At 38.4% G+C, this 20,513-nt stretch overlaps 2 protein-coding genes across 3 annotated transcripts in view; one reads left to right on the top strand and one right to left on the bottom strand.

Moving 5' to 3' along the window:
• Positions 1-20,513, top strand: part of DGKD (diacylglycerol kinase delta) — a 140,975-nt gene that overhangs the window by 54,912 nt on the left and 65,550 nt on the right. The gene's annotated exons all lie outside the window — the stretch shown is intronic.
• LOC119544826 (M-phase-specific PLK1-interacting protein) lies at positions 9,503-10,342 on the bottom strand. The gene has a single exon (XM_037850373.1). It carries the CDS (start codon positions 10,338-10,340, stop codon positions 9,801-9,803), a length of 540 nt encoding a protein of 179 aa, XP_037706301.1. The 5' UTR covers positions 10,341-10,342; the 3' UTR covers positions 9,503-9,800.

Genomic DNA, 20,513 nt, shown 5'->3' on the forward strand with positions numbered 1-20,513 from the left:
CTGTTTTATTTACTGTTTTCACGTAAACTTTCTTACGAGTCTCCACGGTGATCATTTTTTGTAGGTGCAAATACTTCATTGGGTTGATGTGTCATAATCAGTCAGGCTGTTTTCTCACTCCTATAGTATTAGGAATTTAGAATGCTTTCACTTTATCCAGTTGCAGATGTTGCTTGAATAAGCATCTTAAATCACAGGAGGGAAAGTTTGGGGAAGAGTGTTGTCTCCACCTGCAGAGCGGCTGCAATGCTGAGCCACCTTTGCTCAGGAGAGGGTGAAGTTTGCGCTGAGAGGGGCCGGCTTTTGTGCCGTGGGTCCTTTTTAACTTCTGTCACTGCCCTACGCTGGAGCAGGTGTGCTTCCCTCTGCTCTGTGTTTCTGGTTGGTTCTGGTTTCAGCTCCGTCTGTGGCGTGAGTACTTCTCATTTCAGCTGCTGTTTGCTTTTGTTATTTTAGGTGGATCATAATTGGAACTTTAAGGAATCTCTGATCAGCGTGTCACATACCCTTTGAGAAAGGAATAGAGGCGACCAGGCTTGGTTCGATGAGGGGAAAGCGGACAGGTCAAGGGACCCTGGCCTGCATGACGGAGCTGTGGAGGAGAAAACATGGGCAGAAAGTTGGGTGGGCGTCTGTGAGACAGCACTGCCTGGAGAGGGACGAGGGGGCAGCCCGAGTGTGGTGGCCCGGGCCGTGGAGAGCACACCAGTCAGTGTGACTGGTCGGCTTGAGGGGACAAAGGAGCTCAGAAGGAGGACAGTGCCAGAAGTGAATCCTTGTTGGTGTCACGTAAGAACTGAGTGAAGGAAAAGGATGGGTGCTGGGATTACTTTCAAATTCAAGAAAATGGCTGGGCCAAACAGTGGAGATTGAAAATAAAGAGGGTTTTCAGTGTAAGTTGGCTTGAGAATACAATTTGGGATATCATGCCTGCAGGTTGCTTCTGCATAGTACCATATACAACTCTGCATATGGAAATAGAATTCATATTTGATGTTGGCAAAACATCATAAACATCTGGATTAGAATTAGAATTAGGTTTGGCTGTGTTCTAATTTCCTGTGGCTGCCATAACAAATTACCATAAACTTGGTGGCTCAAGACAACAGAAATTTATTCTCTTGTAGTCTTTGAGGGCAGGAATCTGAAATCTGAGTGTTGATGGGAGGAGCCAGGGAGAAGCCTGTCCTGCTGCCTCCAGCTTCTGACAGCTGCCGGCATCCTTGGGCTGGTGGTCACAGCACCCCTGCCTCCGCCTCTGTGGTTGCACAGCCACCTCTGGGGTCTGCGTCACATCTCCCTCTGCTGCTGTCTTACAGACACTTGTCATTGGACCAAGGGCCACTGTAGTTTGCTAAGCTGCCGAAAGCAGATATCCTAAAATGGGTTGGCTTTTTTCCCTTTTTTTTAGCAGTTTTATTGAGATATATTCACATATCATACAGTCCATCCAAAGTGTACAGTGGTTTACAGTATTATCACATATTGTGCATTCATCACAATCAATTTTTGAACACTTTCATCACTCTAAAAAAAAAAAAAAAACACACACGAAAACACCAAAATAACTACAAAAATAAGGGGGAAAACCCCGCAAAAACCCATACCCCTTATGCCTCACTATTACTGATCCCTAGCATTGATGTGGTACATTTGTTACTGTTGATGAAAGAATGTTAAAGTATTATTGTTACCTGTAGCCCGTGGTTTGCAATAGGTACGTTTTCCCCCCATACCGCTCTATAACTCTTTGTAGTAATGACGTACGTTTGTTCTAGTTCATGAAAGATTGTTTTTTTTTTATAACATCTTTATGATAATGTACCTTTCAATATATTAATATATCTCTCTCTCCATTTAGTCATATTTTAAAATGCCATTCAAAAATGCTTGTAATTTTCCCTATAGTGATACATTTTTAAAAAAGTTTTACTACAGGTTTATTACTGCTAGCTTTTGAGGGTGGGATATGTTTATCTACTACATTTTAAATATATTTTTTACCATAGTAACATATATACAACCCAAATTTTCCCATTTTAACTACTTTCAAGTGTACAATTCAGCAGTATTAATTACAATCACAATATTGTGCTACCATCACCAACATCCATTACCCCAACTTCTTCATCACCTCAAACAGAAACTGCACCCATAAAGCAGTAACTTCACACCCCCCCCCCCCCCCGCCCCGGTAACCTATAATCTACCGTCTGTCTTTACAAAACTTGCTTCTTCTAAGTGTTTGATATAAGTCAGCTAATATGGTATTTGTCTTTTGGTGTCTGGTTTATTTCATTGAACAATGATGTCTTCAAGGTTCACCCATGTTGTAGCACATACATCAGAACTTCATTCCTTTTTGTGGCTGAATAATATTCTAATATTATTCACATTTTGTTTATCCATTCATCTTGTTGATGGACACAGGTTGCTTCCACCTTTTAGCTATTGTGAATATTGCTGCTATAAACATTGGTGTTCAAATATCTGTTTGAATCCCTATTTCCATTCTTTGGGTATAATAAGAAGTGGTATTGCTAGGTCATATGGTAATTCTATTTTCAAATTTCTGAGGAACCACCAACTGATTTCCACAGTGCCTCTAATCATGCATAAGGTTTTCTATTTCCCCACATTCTTCCCAACACTTATTTCTTCTTCTTTTCCTTTAATAGCAATCCTAGAGGATGTGAAGTGGTACTCAAGTTTTGATGACCAGTGATGTTGAGCATCTTTTTTTCATCTTATTAGAGAAATATCTATTCAAGGCTTTTGCCCATTTTTCATTTAGATTGTCTTTTTGTTGTTGAGTTGTAGCAGTTCTTCATATATTTTGGATATTAAATGCTTATCAGATATGTGGTTAGCAATTATTTTCTCCCATTCTGTAGGTTGTCTTTTCATTTTCTTGAGTGTCCTTTGACAAACAGAAGTTTTAAATTTTGAAGTCCCTCTTATCTAGTTTTTCTGTTATAAATAACTTCATTAAAAACTTTAGTCAGACTAAATACAGCAAACAAATTTTTATTCTACGTTTTCCTGGTTTTGAAAGTATATAATATTTGACATGAATAATGTCCTTTGAATGCAACTAAATGCTCATGAACTGTCATGAATCTAGAACATATTTAACTTGTCAATCTTGATTCCAGATTTCAAATATATTTGTAATAGGTTCTAGATTATCATTACTTCTGGTTCTTCTTGCACTTGCATCATCAAATGCAACACTTTTGAAAACGTTAATATTTTTTTGGAGAATGAACATCTTGTTTCATAAGTGCAAAACATTTTCACTTTTTGATTTATAAGTACCAATTAGAATGATCATTGCATTTTTCACTTCTACATCATGCATTTCTTTCTAATTACCTTTAAATACACAACTGCCTTTATCACTTGGCTAACTGCAAACTCCATCAGGTAAATTCCTATGCAAAACATCATAAAAGATGTTCTTGTCACAAAGTGTTGCATGGTGAAGTCCTTCCTTTTGGATGACTAACAATGCAAATACTCTATTTCCTCTTTGTCCTTAGAAATATATTTATATATTCAGAAGTTTCAGAGGAATCTAGGTTATTGTCATCTACAAACTCACAATCTGAGATTCTGCTTACAAGATTTTTGTAAAATGAGTCCAGAGAGCTGCTGTCTTTTCATATTCATCTTCTGATTCATCTAATAATCATGAAACATGTCAATTTTCTCTGCCATTATGGACGGAAAATGAAAAATGCTGAATTATAACCGTGTCCAGTGTAAGCTTAAAAAACATAGATTATGCCCTAGACTTCTTTTATACCCCTGAAAAGATGATGCAGTAGTTGGGGCAACACAAAAAGAAAACTGAAGAGTGAGGTGATAGTGATAATTTGTTTCACTATTGCATCATTCATTTAAGTGATTCCATCCATTTCATTCCATTACTGTTTTCTTGTTTTAGTCTTTTTTTTTAGCACAGAATAATTGATGAAATCTTTCTTAGGATTAGTACATTGCAAGATGTTTCAAGATACAGGAAAAATAAAATCTCCTAAGATCCCAGTAATACATCTCATGCTCATTAAAGATCCAATGGACCCATCTGGTAATTAAAAGAGAGAATGGGTTTTTAACTTTAAAGTAAATCTTTTTCTTAGTTCTTTGGAAAACTTCAAAGAAAAGATAAGTTAAGAGATGTCAAGTTTCACAAATAGAACTGTTCAAAAAACAAACTCAAAAATTCAAATTGAGTTCAATAAAACCCGTTGCTATACCAAAGGTTAGTATTGGCTTTTTTCCTTATGTTCTTTTTTCCTTCAACAATCTGTCTAGATCTAATTCAGTTTATTCAAAGAATCACCTTTTGCTTTTAATGATGTTCTGTAGTTTTCTCTTATTTTTTTGAGGTGGGTAATTTTTCTTTTTAAATTTATTGACATTTTGGTCAGAAAACATGACCTGCATATCAATATTTCTTTGAAATTTGTAAAGACTCTTTTGGTGACTGAGAACATCTATAAAAATTATACTGTATGCACTTGAAAAGAATATATACCTATTTTCTGTATGATTTTTCTGTAAACCCACTTCTCTAAAAAAACCCCACAAATATATATATATTTTAATAATACTCTATTTTGTCTACCAGTCCTCTTAATATCCTTATAAACTTTATGTCTGCTTATATATGTTTCTGATGGATGTACTAAAATCACCACTGTAATGGTGGATGTGAATCTTCTAATAGCTCTTTATTTTAGATGCATCTCTTGTAAACAAGCAAATAGATTTCATTTTTCTAATGCAAACTGATAATGACATTTAATAGGAAATTTTACTTTATTGTGATAACTGAAATATTTGGATTTAACTGCTGTCATTTTTATCTTTACTTTTTCCTCCTTTCTTGACTTCTCTTGGATTCATAGTTTCTATATCCCTTTCTCTCTGCTGTTTCTGATCTTTACAAATTGGTCACATATTCCCTAAAATAATTTGGAAGTTGATGTAATGTTTTATACATTTTTAAGATGATATAAAAACAGTTACCCTTAGTATGCAAAGGAAGTAATTTCCAGAAAGCTGTAAATATTATTTTAAGATAAGACCATTACATTATTTTAAATTATTGAACAAAATATTAATACCACCGCAATTTGATACCCAGCATGACTCCTTCAAAATTGAACAAGTTCTTTTTTAATAGTAGGAAATTTTACACTGTCTTTTATTACCAACTCATATTTCTATTAAACTTCCCCATGTAATTTTATAAATGTAATAATAATGTTTTAAAGACTTTTATTGATACCCTATCATACACCTGTTTTCCAAAATTAAAAATTTATATACTGAAATAAAAAAAATTTCTGCAAACTGAAAAAAAGCATTTCCTGACTATAAGTCTCCAAGTGTTTAAAAAACTTGTCATTACTATTCAAATGATGAAAACACAAATATATTAATTTTAACAAATAATTATTAAAAACACAAAGTTTTATTGGAAATGTCTTTCCCAATGAGGCAGGAAGTGTTGTATTTCTCTATATCCATGGATGAATGTTGCTAATTGCTAGAATAAGACATTATTTTTATTAGTTTTTTTTCTTCATTCACATATATATAGATAAAAAGGGATAGAATTTTTTTACAGCAAGGTCACTTAAATTTTAGACTCCAATTTTTCTGCCAAAAATTACTGATGCATTATCAAATTATTTTTAACCATCTTTTAGTTTACAATTTGATTGAACAGTCGTTCAATCTTGTTGAAAGAAAAGAACTGAAAACTATCTGAATGTAAAAAGACCTAGTTGTTCAAGTCATTCTCCTCATGTCCATGGGAAAGTAACCAAATGGTTTTACCAAGACTTATCTGTAACCCTTTCACATAGAGGCCTCTTGTTTATGGAGACAAAATTGAGTAAAAATACCACCATAAAACTGAAACTTGCACACAATGCTTGAGGATAATTATATATAAATTTGAAATTTTATTTCATGATTGAAAATTAATATGCATTTTACAGAATTAGAATATAAATATATGAGAATAATTAATCCTCATTAAGTAAAAAGCTACTACACTATATCCTGGACTACATTTTGGCAACATGTACTTCTATATGTAAGTATATGTTCTGCTTTTAAGATTGTTTAAGGTAGTTCACCAAACTAAGATGCACATTTTAACATCTCTGAAATTGGGATGTATCTTATAATAGATGATATACCATAGCTTAATTAGCAGCATTTTTTTCTAAGTGGTATATAAAATAATGGTCAATCTTACAATGGTGTGTTGAACTAGATAAATTGTGGCAATCAGAAGCAAAAAGAAGAGAAGATATTAGGTGACTCGAAGTTCAGGGTTTATACAAGGCATACTCCTATTAGATGTATTATTTACAATAAAATCAATAATATATTTCAGTGCAATGAAGAATGAAAAAAACAGAAAAACGGCTGAGTGACAATAAACTGACTTGGACCTAAGTAAAAAGTTAACATGAATTTATAGAATCTAGTAATGTACTGTCAAAGTTTAATGAAAATGTTTCTCTTAAGCATCTAAAAAATGCTCCAGAAAAATATAAACCTGTGAACTTACCTCTGAAATGTTCTTTTAACTTGAAGATGCAATGTTAGTATGTCAGAAGTAAACATGGAACTTTTAATATCTTTCTCCTTAAATCATATACATTATGCTACTGAGAGAGGGACTGAGACATAATCATCAGGCTCTTGATCATTGAGAATGGTGGGAATACTGAGTTTGCTTCACAACAGTCTCAACAATTCCCATCATGCTTTTAAATCAGTCTTGAGTAATTTAATTCTGAGATAGATGAGGCATGGAGCCTTACCACATATTTGTTACTGAAAATAAAGTTCATTTCCCTGCATTTCTCTTCATTTTATATTCATGTTCCCTTTGGTTTGCTTTCACAGGATTTACTCTCAGGAGAAATGGGTTTTTTGGACAATAGTCAGGAGTCAAAAAAGGCAAGGTCATTAAAAACTGTCATCACTCCAACTCGTCATTTTTGAACAACACATCTGAATTCTGAACCCATTTCTAACACCACCCTTCACCCATAAGGAAAATACATTAACTTCCTCCATACTCTCTTAGGACAGTCAGAACGGTCCACTCAGGTTCAAGGGACACAACTCCACATCTTGATGAGGGCAGTGGGAAGGTTCTGGAAGAGCAAGTGGGAACTGAAATACTGTTGCAGTCATTTCTGGAAAATACAATCTGTCATAGCTTTCTTCTATAAAGTAGGATGAGGATGATTATTAAAGGAGAGAAGGGAAAAGGAAAATTGCCATGTGATCCCTTGATCATAGATAGTTCTCAGGTAAACTGACTTTAACAAAGGGTGCAAATAAGAACTAAGGATCTGTATCTGTATCTGCTCAAAGCTATCCTATCCCTTGGAAAGTTGAATACTCTCAGGAGTATGTATACCATTATTTTAAGACCCCAGATTATACTTCTCTTCTTGAATTATCTGACTTAAGTTGCACACTTATCTTTAAATTTTTCTAACCAAGTTATTCAACATTCCTATGAAGGTACAATGTATATTCTGGAACACTAAAACCTCTTTGCATTTTAAAGAATGATCAGTTCTTTTATCCATCTACCTTCATATCTAAACAAAAAATAGGTTAATATTGAGAACAAACCGAAATATCAAAGTCACAGGAACTTCGATAATGAATATAAGACCACCTAAAGCAATATGTACCTTTCCAACTTTTTCTTTAAAAATTTAGTAAAGACCAGACCTCTGGAGGTAGATGTTGGTAACTTAGCAAGAAAGAAATTTTACATTTAGTTTTTTTTTTAACATTCTAAAGAATAGTGAAATAAAATGCACATAAATCATTAGAGAATAGTTACAATTTGAATTTGTCTTCCAAATCTGAACAAATTGGTACAAAATCCTTCCGACTTCCTTCTTCATTTCTGCCAATAACCCAACGATCTCTAAGGGATGATTTAATAATTACCCCTAGGTGTCATTTCCTAAAGATAATATTTCTTATCTGTGAAGTTCAACAAAAGGTATTTAAAAAAATATTCTACTTGCTCTCATTTTCATTATACATCATGACCTGAAAACATGCAGAGACTATATATAAGGGAATAAGGACAGATTTACATTAAATTACTGGGAAAAAAATACTGATGTCTCTTTTATATACCTAACAGTACACAGAGTATGTAGTAGTTATAATTAGAATTTCTGCATTCATTCAACCATGTATTTATTAATCATCTACTATTTCCCTAAGGATACAGGGATGAATGAAAGTAATTGCTGTCATTTATTGAGGGCTTACTATGTGCCAGGCCCTAATAGTTTCACACGTACAAACCCATTTAATCCTCAAAACACAACACCCTCTATGACATGGGTACTATTAATTTCCTCATTTTACAATGAGAAAACTGAGGCATAGAGAAGTTAAATAACTCATTCATCCAGCTAATAATTGGTAGAAACAGAATTGCCAAAGTCCTGGTTCTTGTGGGACCTTTAGTTATTTAAAATTGTTCTCCCTTATTTTCTTCAACTCTGCAAAAAGACAGATACAACTGGGCATGGTTCAAATAGGGCTTGTTTGACCATTTCATTTTTAGATAACGTTTCTTTCTGGGATGTTTAAACAAAATTTTAACTAGCTCTTTCATCATATATTGTGACCTCAAAACATCTACAAAGCATGTATAAGACTTGATTTTGTTTAGAATACTGGTGAAAAAGTCCCTTAATATTTTTCTATATATTTATGTAGGGAAATATAAGAGCATTCCTTCCTTTGGAAAATCACTTCTCCACTCCAGGTAAGCCTACTGGAGCTGAAAATCACATGGCCTGTCTCATCACAGGAGTGGGTCCATGATTCAAGCCAATGAGGCCTCACTTCCTTGGTCAGTTACTGGCTCAGGATATAGAAACATGATCCAAGCACAGTCAATCTGTCTTCTGGGATTGATGGAGTTGCGAGATGTTCTCTTTGAGATGGATGTGAATTTGAGATTTCTGGTAGCCATTTTCCTTGGCCTTGGGAGAAAATGACTCCACAATACTGAGAAATATAGTGAAATTCAAACACAGAATACCTTAATCTAGCTATGCCTGAAGTAGGTCTATCACTGTACTTTCCAGTTAAATGAGTATATAATTACCCTTTTTCACATAAGTGGGTTACTTCTACTCTAGTTTCAATGCGTTTTAATAAAAGCATTGGATAAAATATGCGCACAGAACTGTTATAATAAATATGAATATGTTGGTATAGACTTCTCGAGTTTTCTTCCTTTACTCCACTCTCCCTATGAACAAATGTGGAACTGTTTACAGCTCAAAGAATGGTTTATCTATTTTATTTTCAAAAGTAGTTCCCAAAAGACAATTTACCTATGAACTCTAACTAAATACTTAAAAAGCATTACTTTAATAACTCTATTTCTTTAGCATATGACAAAACCACAATATAGCTAGAAAGACAAAATGTTTTATTTTAAATGTTAGAAAAACATTAAAAGACCAATATCCATTATATATGGAAACTATAAATCTTCCAAAATGTGGTAGGCACTTCCAGAGAGCCAAATATTGCAAATTATCCTACCATGTCTTCTCTAGTACCAACAATACTTAATATAATGAAAAATACCAAGAAGATCCTACTAATAATCCAATCAGTAATCCTCTTAGGGTTCAACCTAATTACACAAGAGTTTGTCCAAGATGTTCCTGACACATGAAGCTTCCAGTTGAATTTCAGAAATGTTAACAAAAGTATCTTCCTTTTTTGCCTGTGAAAGTTTGAGTATTGCTGTACTGTTGGCTTATATCCACTACAGATACTGGTTCTAGGCCAGCCCAAGGGTCTTCAAGCATTGAAGGCTTAAAATAACTTTCCACCTCATTAGACATTCTTTTTTCTCTACCACGCCCTGATCCAAATGGTGTAGATGTCCTTGGAGAACCCTGGGGGTGGGTCTGCTGCTGCCCTGGGGAGTAGCCAAATTGCTGCTGGGACCCCGCGGGGGACCTGGAGTAGGAGCCAGGGTAGCCTCCAGGGGACGGGGACCCGAACCGGCCCCCCGGGAAGCTGCCGCCGTGTCGCGGAGAGTGGCTGCTCCCGTAGGGCCTAGACCGGGGCCCGTACGGCGGCGTGTGATGCGGACTCCCGTACCCGTCCCGCGGAGAGGGCGGCCGCGGCGCGCCCCCTCCCGGGGTACCCCGGAAGCTGCTCCCGCTACCCCAACCTCCTACACCGGGGCCGGGATAAGGAGGAGTCGGGGGTCGAAAATTCTGTCGATGCATATCAGGAGCCGAAAACGAAGACCTCACCGCCGCGTTCTCCTTCCGGAACTGAAAGATTGTTTTTATATTTGTACCGTCATCGTCCTCCATAAGGTTCGCTGTTATACAGTCCCGTGTTTTATCCTCTAGCTTTCCTTTTAGTGACATACACGACTCTGAACCTCCCCTTTCGCCTCCCCTTTCACCTCCCCTTTCGCCTCCCCTTTCACCTCCCCTTTCAACCACAGTCACACTCTTAATTCAGTGCTGTTAATTACACTCACCATATTGTGCTACCACATCTTTATTTATGTTTCCAAATATTTAAATTATACCTAGTTAGAAATTCTGCACACATTAAGCATCCGCTCCCCATTCTAGCCTCATTCTATTTCCTGGTAACCTATATTCTAGATTTTAACTCTGTGAGTTTACTTATTATAATTAGTTCATATCAGTGAGGTCATACAATATTTGTCCTTTTGCGTCTGACTTACTTCACTCAACATAATGTCCTCAAGTTTCATCCATGTTGTTGCATGCTTCAGGACTTCTTACAGCTGAATAGTATTCCATCGTATGTATATATCACATATTGTCTATCCGTTCATCGGTTGATGGACACTTGGGTTGTTCCCATCTTTTGGCAATTGTGAATAATGCTGCTATGAACATCATTGTATGGGCTGGCTTTTAACAGTGGGAATTTTATTAGCTTACAAGCTTACAGATTTGAGGCTGTGAAAATGCCCAAATCAAGGCTTCATCAAGATGATGCTTTTTTCTTGAAAATGGGCTGCTGGCGATCCTGGACTCCTCTGTCACATGGCAAGGCACGTGGCTTTCTCTTTCTCTCTTTCTGTCTACCCCCCCCCCCCAATTCATTTCATTTATAAAGGACTCCGGTAAAAGGATTAAGACCCATCCTGTTCCACACCTTAATTGAAGTAACCTCATTAAAAGGTCCTACTTTCAGTAGGCTTACACCCACAGGAATAGATTAGCTTTAAAAACAGGATTTTCTGGAGTACACACAGTTCCAAACCATTACAAGGGCCCAGGATGTTCTCTGCATCTCAAGCTCCTAATCTTTTACATTTGTGAAGACCCTTTTTCCAAATAAGGTCACATTCACAGGTTCTGGGAATTAGGATGTGGCCATAGCTTGGGGGTGGGGTGGGGGTGGGGCACTGTCCACTCCACTACAGCTACTTATAAGAGAAAAAAACAAAATAAGGATGACACAAACACATAAGGTTTTATTCCTCCCCACTGAAGGCAGTTCCATAGGGTCATCTCAGTCTTTTCAGGATTTGATCGTCCTTGGCCAAGATGGCTACTGTAGCTCTAGCTACCGCCACATCCCTTTTTGAGGAGAGAGGGAGGGGAGAAGGAAGTGTGTTGCCTGGCAGGGGTTCTTAGTCTGGGTGCATGGACAACCCCCACCCCCTCCTCCCATATCCAGGGGCCTGTGGCTATGACCCTATTTTATTAAGATTGGTTTCCATTGCAATCCTAGTTTTTTTATTTTTTTGTTTTCTATTTAGAAACATTCTAAGTGGGGGTCTGTAGGCCTCGTGGGACTGCCAAGGAGGTCCATGTCACAAAAAGGATGAACTCTCCCATGATTCCCCAAAGTATGACGCAGCACTTATGCATGTCCCACTGGCCAACGCTTAGTCGTGCGTCCGTAGCATTCAGCTGCTGGGATAGGGACCCAGCATGCATCGTCACTGGTACCATCAGGAGTACCTGAAAGTAGGTCAGAACAACTAGGCATGCCAAGCAAGAAGTGATTATTCATGTCCCTACTTATAACTTCTTTTTCCCCAAAATAATTTTGATGAAATATTTTATGGTATCCAGAAGTTTCATGAGATGTTTTATAAGGAAGGTCTTCCTTGCTAGCTATGTGACGCTGGGCAAGATACTTCGTCTGAGACTCAGTTTTCTTATCTGTAAGATGGTGATGATAATAGAACTCGGCTCATGGGTCCTCATGATAGTTGAACAGCCAGTCCTTACACATTGAATGGCACAGGGTTTGGCACATGAGCACGCGCTGTGTTTTCTTCTTTTACCTCCATGGGCCCTCATCACTGCTAGTAGGAAATTAATAGATTTCAACTTGCCCACCTTAGCAGTTACTCCCATTTATAGGCATTCCAAGGGTTTCCAGTAGACCAGTTGTATTGACAGCATTAAAAAATAGTTTGCATCTGAAGACTAGATATCAGGAAAGAGTTATTATCCTTAAGTGTTATCAGGCTGTAACCAATACAAACAGAAAAAAATTTAAAGGAAAACCAAATGTAAGTAAAAATACCTTTATTTAATTGCTAACTGATAAAAAGTAAGCCAAGTAATAGATTTAAGTCCTATTTCTAGTTGTTTAAATCTCGTCTATTTGACATTTAAGTGCCATTCTTGTTTTGAATGAATGATAATTGCTTTGGCAGCCTGCAAAGGGTGGCACCTTGGACCTGAGCCTCTCAGCGGGTTCCAGTGGAAGTTCCCCTGTGGGGTTAGGGCTCCCCTTTGGGGAGGAACCATGCATGACCTTTATCCACATTTCAGCAGCAGTTCTTCTCTGCTTGTTTGTGGTTTCACACATATTTCCTGGGCAAAACCCCTGAGCCAATCACTTGAGGGAAACCTGCATTCAGTTGGTGAATTTCCTTGCAAGGAAGACTCTTCCCAATTCCTGTGACTGTCAGCCACATCTGGGGATGGGGAGAGTCAGGCTCAGGGTGGAGGCTGTCCCATAAGTCATCATGAGTGAGGGAGTGTCTCTCACTCTGCCAAGGTAGGAAGGCACACGTTAGGACAATAGCACCTACCTCCTGGGTCACGGGAAGGGCCTGGCATGGTGTTCCTGGGGAGCCTGGTTCTCTGCTGGGCTGGGCCAGTCGTCAGCGGTGGGCTCTGGGGCAGCTTCTTAACCACCACGTGAGTCCTCCTACCTGCAAAGTGGGGGTGGTACTACCTAGCAGTATGGTGGGGAGGGCACTAGCACAAATGCAAAGCATCTGGCACACAGTAGGTGCTTAGTGAATTAAATGCCATGATTATTAGAGCATACCTTGGGCAGTGGAGCAGAACTGGGAGAGTAGCTGCAGGAGGGGGTTATCTGCCGAATTCCATGCTTCATAATCCACTCTGTGTTCTCAGTTTCAAGAAGCAGGAAGAAGCAGGCATTGAGCCAAAGTAGTGGCTGGCTGCTGTGTGGGGGTTTTGCTGGGGCAGCCACTGTTTCCGTGGCCCAGATGGTCCCAAGAGCCAGGCACTCTAGGTGAGGGCTTAGCTGTAAGCCAGCAGAAACAGAAGACCCTCTCGCATTCCAGCAGCCCCGCTGGGGAGAGATGGAGTGAACTGTGGCGTCTGCTAAGTAAGTGCAGAGTTGGTGGGAAAGGACGTCGCTGCTGCCTGGGCTGTGTGTTTACATCATTGAGTATGGGTAGCGTTTGTGAAATCTGAGCCATTTTCATAGTGCTATATGAGTATTGAGTGAGTGTATATGTGAAAATATGCATGCATATACGTGGGTATATGTGTGTGTCTATATATACTCATTAACTTCTTTATTTAGAAATGACAGATGAAACAAAAATTTGGACCTTGAGAGACTGTAGTTTGATCATAGTTCTTTTGTAAAGAAAGGAATTCTTTGAGAAAAGAGATAGTGGAGAAGGTGCTTGGATATGATGGAATTTGGTTTTAGGGTACCTAGGAAATTAATGATTGTAGTCACTCTAGACCCAGTATTCTTTGGTAAATGTACAAGAGATGTGACTGAGCCAAGTCCTGTCTGTCTTTCGGTTTTTTCTTTGCAAGTTAGGAAAATAGTATCATTTTCTAGGAAATTATGTTAAAAAAAAATCAAATAAAAAAACTTTGTCCCAGAATAACCTGATATCTCAGACTGTGCTGCGTGGTAGGATCTCTGTATTTCCTTGGAACAATCTGTTATCTAATGAAGATAATCCCTGCTGTGTGGTGGGGAGACTGCTGCTGTGCATTCAGTAGCCCCCTCCACCATGGAAGAGCCTGATTTGATTTGTAAACTAAAAAATGAAACATGGTCCTGCCTGCCCCACACCACTTTTTTTAAAGCAAGAGGGCTGTAGGAGCTGTTGTTACTAGTTCGTGCAGGATGTGAGTTTCAGCCCTCAACACTTAGCCTGGTGTAAAATGTGCTCACTTTATAGCTGGAGGAGTGTCCCTACCCAGGTTCATCTGTGGTCCCTGCTGGATTTTGTATTAGAAAAGGCAGTTTGTGTTAGGGTGCCGTTTTCTCTGCCACAGGTTGTTCACTTGCCACAAAGATCTCAAGAGGGTAGATCAGAGTGATTAGACATTTGCAAAAATAGTTAGGAGTAGGGGTGGCCTCCACTGCATTCTTTGATTTCTTTTTAAAAAGTGGGAGCAAGAGGGTGTGGAAGTGACACCTACCTTGGAGGCAGGGGCCTTGGTGTTTGTCTGGCCCCTGATGAGGGCATGGGCAGAGGTGAGGCTGCTGCCGGCTCTGGCTCCTTCTTGTCTTCTGAGGAACAGTTTGTGGCTTGCTTTATGCGAGAAGCATCCAGTTACCAAGGACTGCTTGGGGGTATGTGTTCCCAAAGGCTCGGGTGCTGGTGTGCCCAGGACACAGCCCATTCACACGGCCTGTTGTAGTGGAGTTAACACCCAGTCGTTATTTTTAGCACGACAAACTCTGTGGTTACCCTAGTCATGCATAGAAAAGTTCACAATGTCCTTTAAAGAATATTCCAGTTCACCGAGCTATACTGACAGTAAAAATATTTTACAACCAAATCAACATATAATTCATGTACAACCAACCACATATATTTAAAGTGCAGTATGATGAGATATGATGTGTGTGTGTCCTTTGACACTGTCACCACAGTCAAGATAATGAACATTTCCATGCCCTCACCCCCCCTCCCCCATTTCCTGGTAATCCACCCTTCTTTCTGTGCCCGTCCCCAAGCAAACATGGGTCTGCTTTTTGTCATTGAAGATTAGTTTGCATTTCTTAGAAATACATATAAATTAAACAATACAGTTTGTACTTTTTATGTCTGGTTCTTTCAGCTTAATGACTTTGGAGTTTTCCATGTTTGGTGTATCAGTAACAGTTGTGTCAAGTTTGGAATGCAGTACTTTCCTTGTCTTTGAGGACATAGAGGAAATGTCCTTAAAGACATTTTCAAAGTGAATGCCCAGTACAAACCCTGTGGAAAATGCCCCACATTCCCTTCAACCTTTATAACCTCCTTGTGGTGGTTTGGAGCTGTTAGGTATCCCAGAAAAGTCCATTTTTTTTTTTTTTTTTTTTTTTTTTTTATGAAATTCAGTTTTATTGAAATACATTCACACACCATACAGTCATCCATGGTATACAATCCACTGTCCACAGTATGATAACATAGTTATGCGTTCATCACCACAATCTATCTCTGAACATTTTCCTTACATCAGAAAGAACCAGAACAAGAATAAAAAATAAAAGTGAAAAAAGAACACCCAAATCATCCCCCCATCCCACCCCATTTGTCCTTTAGTTTTTATCCCCATTTTTCTACTCATCCAGACACCGGATAAAGGGGGTGTGATCCACAAGGTCTTCACAATCACACTGTCACCCCTTGTGGTCTACATTATTATATAATTGTCTTCAGGAGTCCAGACTGCTAGTTGGAGTTTGGTAGTTTCGGGTATTTACTTCTAGCTATTCCAATACATTAAAACCTAAGAGGTGTTATCTATATAGTGCATAAGAATGTCCACCAGAGTGACCTCTCGACTCCATTCGAAATCTCTCAGCCACTGAAACTATTTTATCTCATTTTGCATCCCCTTTTGGTCAAGAAGACACTCTCAGTCCCACAATGCTGGGTCCACATTCATCCCCGGGAGTCAAAATCTGCATTGCCAGGGAGATTTACAACCCTGGGAGTCGTGTCCCACATAGAGGGGAGGGCAGCGAGTTCACCTGTGGAGATGGCTCAGTTAGAGAGAGAGAGGGCCACATCTCAGCAACAAAGAGGTACTCAGGGGGAGACTCTTAGGCACAATTATATGCAAGTTTAGCCTCTCCTTTGCAGTAACGAGCTTCATAAGGGCAAGTCCCGTGCTCGAGGGCTCAGCACATCAAACCGCCAGTCCCAATGTTTGTGACAACATCAACACCAGTCCAGGTGAGGATGTCCAACACATCCACACCTTCCCCCAGATCCTCGGGGCTGGGGAGGGGGAGGCTGTAAATATATTTTTTATTATCTGCCCAAATTACTCTGGGATGTGTCACTATTTCACTCCAGCCTATACTAACCTACTGTGTATCACTTCCTATTCAAAGTTCCATGCAGTTATGGTGTTTGAACAAATTGACTGTGGTGTTGTACTGTTTAGAAAATTTGCATCCTGTACCAAATAGATATCTATTCCCTTGGTCTCATATGGAAGTTGAAGTTTTAAAACACAATCAGTTTCAACCTTTACCCTTTGGCCTGGCTTGCCCTGGTCTTAACCAGAGCTGCTTCATTCATATCACTAATTGAAGTATCAGTAACTCTTTTAATTACTGAGTAGTAGTCCAGCGTATGGATTTGTTGCAATTTGTTTGTCCATCCACCTGATGGTGGACGTTTGGAGAGGGCCAGGTTTGGCCCGTTACAGATGAAGTTGCTGTGAATGTTTGTACCCAGGTCTTTCTTTGACATGTTTTCATTTCTCCAGGGTAAATAACTAGTAGTAGAATTGCTGGATTATACAGTAGGTATATGCTTAACTTTTTTTTTTTTAAATAGATTTTATTTTTTAGAGCAGTTTTAGTTTTGCAGAAAAATTTGGCAGTTCTTAAGGAGTTTGCATGTACACCCTCTCCCCTGCAATTTCCCATTATTAACATTTTGCATTAATGTGGTACATTTGTTAAAGTTGATGAGCCAATGTCAGTACATTATTAATAACTGAAGTCCACAGTTGACATTAGTTTTGAAAACTGTATAATGTTGTGTATCCACCGTTACGGCATCATACAGATGAGTTTCACCATCCTGAGAATCCCGTGTTCCACCCCTCCTTCCTTCGCCCTGAATCCCTGGCAATTGCTGATCTATTAACTATCTCTTGAGTTTTGCCTTTTCCAAAATTGTCATATAGTTGGAATTTTATAGTATGTAGCTTTTTCAGACGGCCTCTTTCATTAGTGATCTGTGTTTAAGGTCCTTCCGTGTCTTCTCATGGCTGGATTGTTCTTTGATTCCATTGTATGGGGTACCAGTTTGTTTATTCCGTCACCTACGAAGGGCATCTTGGTTGCTTCCGGTTTCTGGCAGTTGTGAATATAGCTGCTGTTAACATTTGTATGCAGGTTTTTGTGTGGACATAAGTTTTCAACTAATTTTGGAAGATACCTAGGAAGAAACGGCCAGGCTGTCTTCCGAAGTGGCTGCGCCATTCTGCATTTCCGCAGCCCGCCTGCACTTGGTGGTGTCAGGGGCTTGGATTTTCGCCGTTCTTCTAGGAATGTAGTGAGATCTTGTTTTCATTTGCAGTTCCTTAAGGACGTGGGATGTGGAACATGTTTTCGTGTGCTTGTTTGCCAACTCTTTATCTTTGGTGATGTGTCTGTTTAGAGCTTTTGCATATTTTCAGATTGGGTTGTTTGCTTTCTTATTGTTGAGTTGTGCCTGATATTTGTATTGTGAATGTTTTCCCCAGTCTGTGGCTTGCCTTTTTCGTAATGGCATCTTTAGTTGGACAGAGTTTTTCATTTCAATGATGTGCCAGTTTCAATGTATTATGTTCCCCAAAATGCCATTATCTTTGATACAATCTTGTGGGGCAGATTGATTAATCTTTTTGATTAGGGTGTGACTTTTTGATGGGATATTTCCGTGGAGACGTGATTACTCAACTATGGGCGAGATGTTTCACTGGATAATTTCTGTGGAGGTGTGGCCCCGCCCATTCAGCATGGGCCTTGATTAGTTTACGGGAGCACTGTATAAGCTCAGACAGACGGAGCAAGCTTGCTATAGCCAAGAGGGACACTTTGAAGAACGCATAGGAGCTGAGAGAGTAGCTACAGATGATAGACAGTTTGAAGACAGCCATTGAAAGCAGACTTTTGCTCTGGAGAAGCTAAGAGAGGAAAAATGCCCCAAGAGCATTTTCGAGGAACTGCAGCCTAGAGAGAAATGTCCTGGGGGAAAGCCATTTTGAAATCAGAACTCAGGAGCTGACACCAGCCATGTGCCTTCCCAGCTAACAGAGGTTTTCTGGACACCATTGGCCATCCTCCAGTGAAGGTACCCAATTGTTGATGACTTACTTTGGACACTTCATGACCTTAAGAATGTAACTTTGTAACCAAATGAACCTACATTGTAAAAGCTGACCCATTTCTGGTGTTTTGCATTCCGGCAGCATTAGCAAACTAGAACAGATGAAATTGAATTTATTGATTTTTAGTCTAGGTTCATGCTTCTTTTGTTCCAAGAAACCTTTGCCTTCCTCGGGATTGCAGATTTTCCCCTAAGTTTTCTTGTAGAAGTTTTGTAGTTTGGGTTTGACAGTTGGGATTATGATTGACGTAGTTAATTTTGTATGTGGTGTGAAGTAAGGAGCTGATGTTCACGTTTTTTCCATATGGTTGATCATTTGTTTCAACAGCATTTGTCGAAGAGACTTTCCTTTCCCATTGTGTTACCTCGACACCTTTGTCAGAAGGCAGCTGACCTTATATTTGAGTTTGTTTCCAGACTTTCTGTTTCTGTTCCACTGATTTCTATGTCTGTCCTTACACTAATACCACACTTTCTTGATTATTTTAGCTTCATAGTAAGTATTGAAATCAGAGATGGTAAGTTCTCTAAATTTGTTCTTAAAATTGCTTTGGTTATTCTAAGTCATTGCATTTTCATATTAAATTTTTAATTAACTTGCCAGTTTCTACAAAACAGGCTTGCTGGAATCTTGATTGAGATTGCATTGGATCTGTAGATCAATTTGGGAAGAGCTGCAATTTAATATACTCAAGTCTTTGAATTGATAAAACATGTTATATCTATTTATTTAGGCCATCTTTAATTTTTCTCAGCAGTGTTCTGTAACTGTCAATGTAGAGATCTTTAATGTCTTTTAGATTCATTCCTATGTATTTTATGTTTTTTTGGTTCTATTAAATACATGGAATTTTTAAAAAATTCACTTTCCTATTGTTTACTAGTAATATAAAAGAATACACTGGATTTGGTGACTTTGAAAAATACACTTAACAGTTCTAACAGTTGTTTTGTTGATTCCCTGGAATTCAGAACAGTCATCACCTGCAAATAGGGACAGTTTTATTTTTTCCTTTCCAAACTTTATGCCTTTTATTCTTTTTCTTGCTTTGTTGTAAAGGATAGGACCACCCACACAATGTTGAGTGGAAGTAGCGAGATTAGGAATCATTTCATTGTTTCCTATTTTTCACCATTATAATTAATGATGTTAGCTGACAGCTTTGTAGATACTCTTTACCTTTTTGAAGTTTGTTCCCTACTTGCTTGCTGAGCATTTTTGTCATGAATGGGGATTGAATTTTGTCAAATACTTTCCTGCATCTACTGAAATCATCAGGTGATGTTTATGCTTTATTTTGTTAAAATGGCGAATTGCAGTGGTTGGTTTTTGAATGTTAAACCAGACTTGCATTCCTGGGAGAAACCCTGTTTGTTATGATGTATTATCCTTTTAATATTATTGGATTCAATTTGCTATTATTTTGTTACAGATTTTTGCATCTCTATCCATCAGAGATAATAATCTGTAATTTTCTTTTCCTCCTTCCCTCCCTGCCTCTCTCCTCCTCCACCCCCTACCCTCCCTTCCTCCTCCTCCGTTGGTCTTGTGAGGTTTTGGTACTTGGGTTATGCTGATCTCATAACATGAGTTGGTCAGTGTTCTTTCCTCTATTTTCTGATAGAATTTGTAAAACTTCAGTGTTATTTCTTTCTTGAATGTTTGCTAGAAATTCACCAGTTTCACTGTCAACTGTCTGGGTCTAGAGATTTCTTTTGGGGAAGGTTTTTGATAATACCTTTTGATATTTTTTATAATTATTAATAATAAACTCAGTTTCTTTAATGGATGTAAGGATGTTGAGGTTTTTTGTTTTTTTGCATCTATATTGACCTT

The sequence above is a fragment of the Choloepus didactylus genome, chromosome 9, assembly GCF_015220235.1.
Source record: "Choloepus didactylus isolate mChoDid1 chromosome 9, mChoDid1.pri, whole genome shotgun sequence".
Lineage (NCBI taxonomy): Eukaryota > Metazoa > Chordata > Mammalia > Pilosa > Megalonychidae > Choloepus > Choloepus didactylus.

Excerpts from the sequence above, each read along its gene's own strand:
- LOC119544826 (XM_037850373.1), bottom strand. The coding sequence starts at position 10,340 with ATGCATCGACAGAATTTTCGACCCCCGACTCCTCCTTATCCCGGCCCC.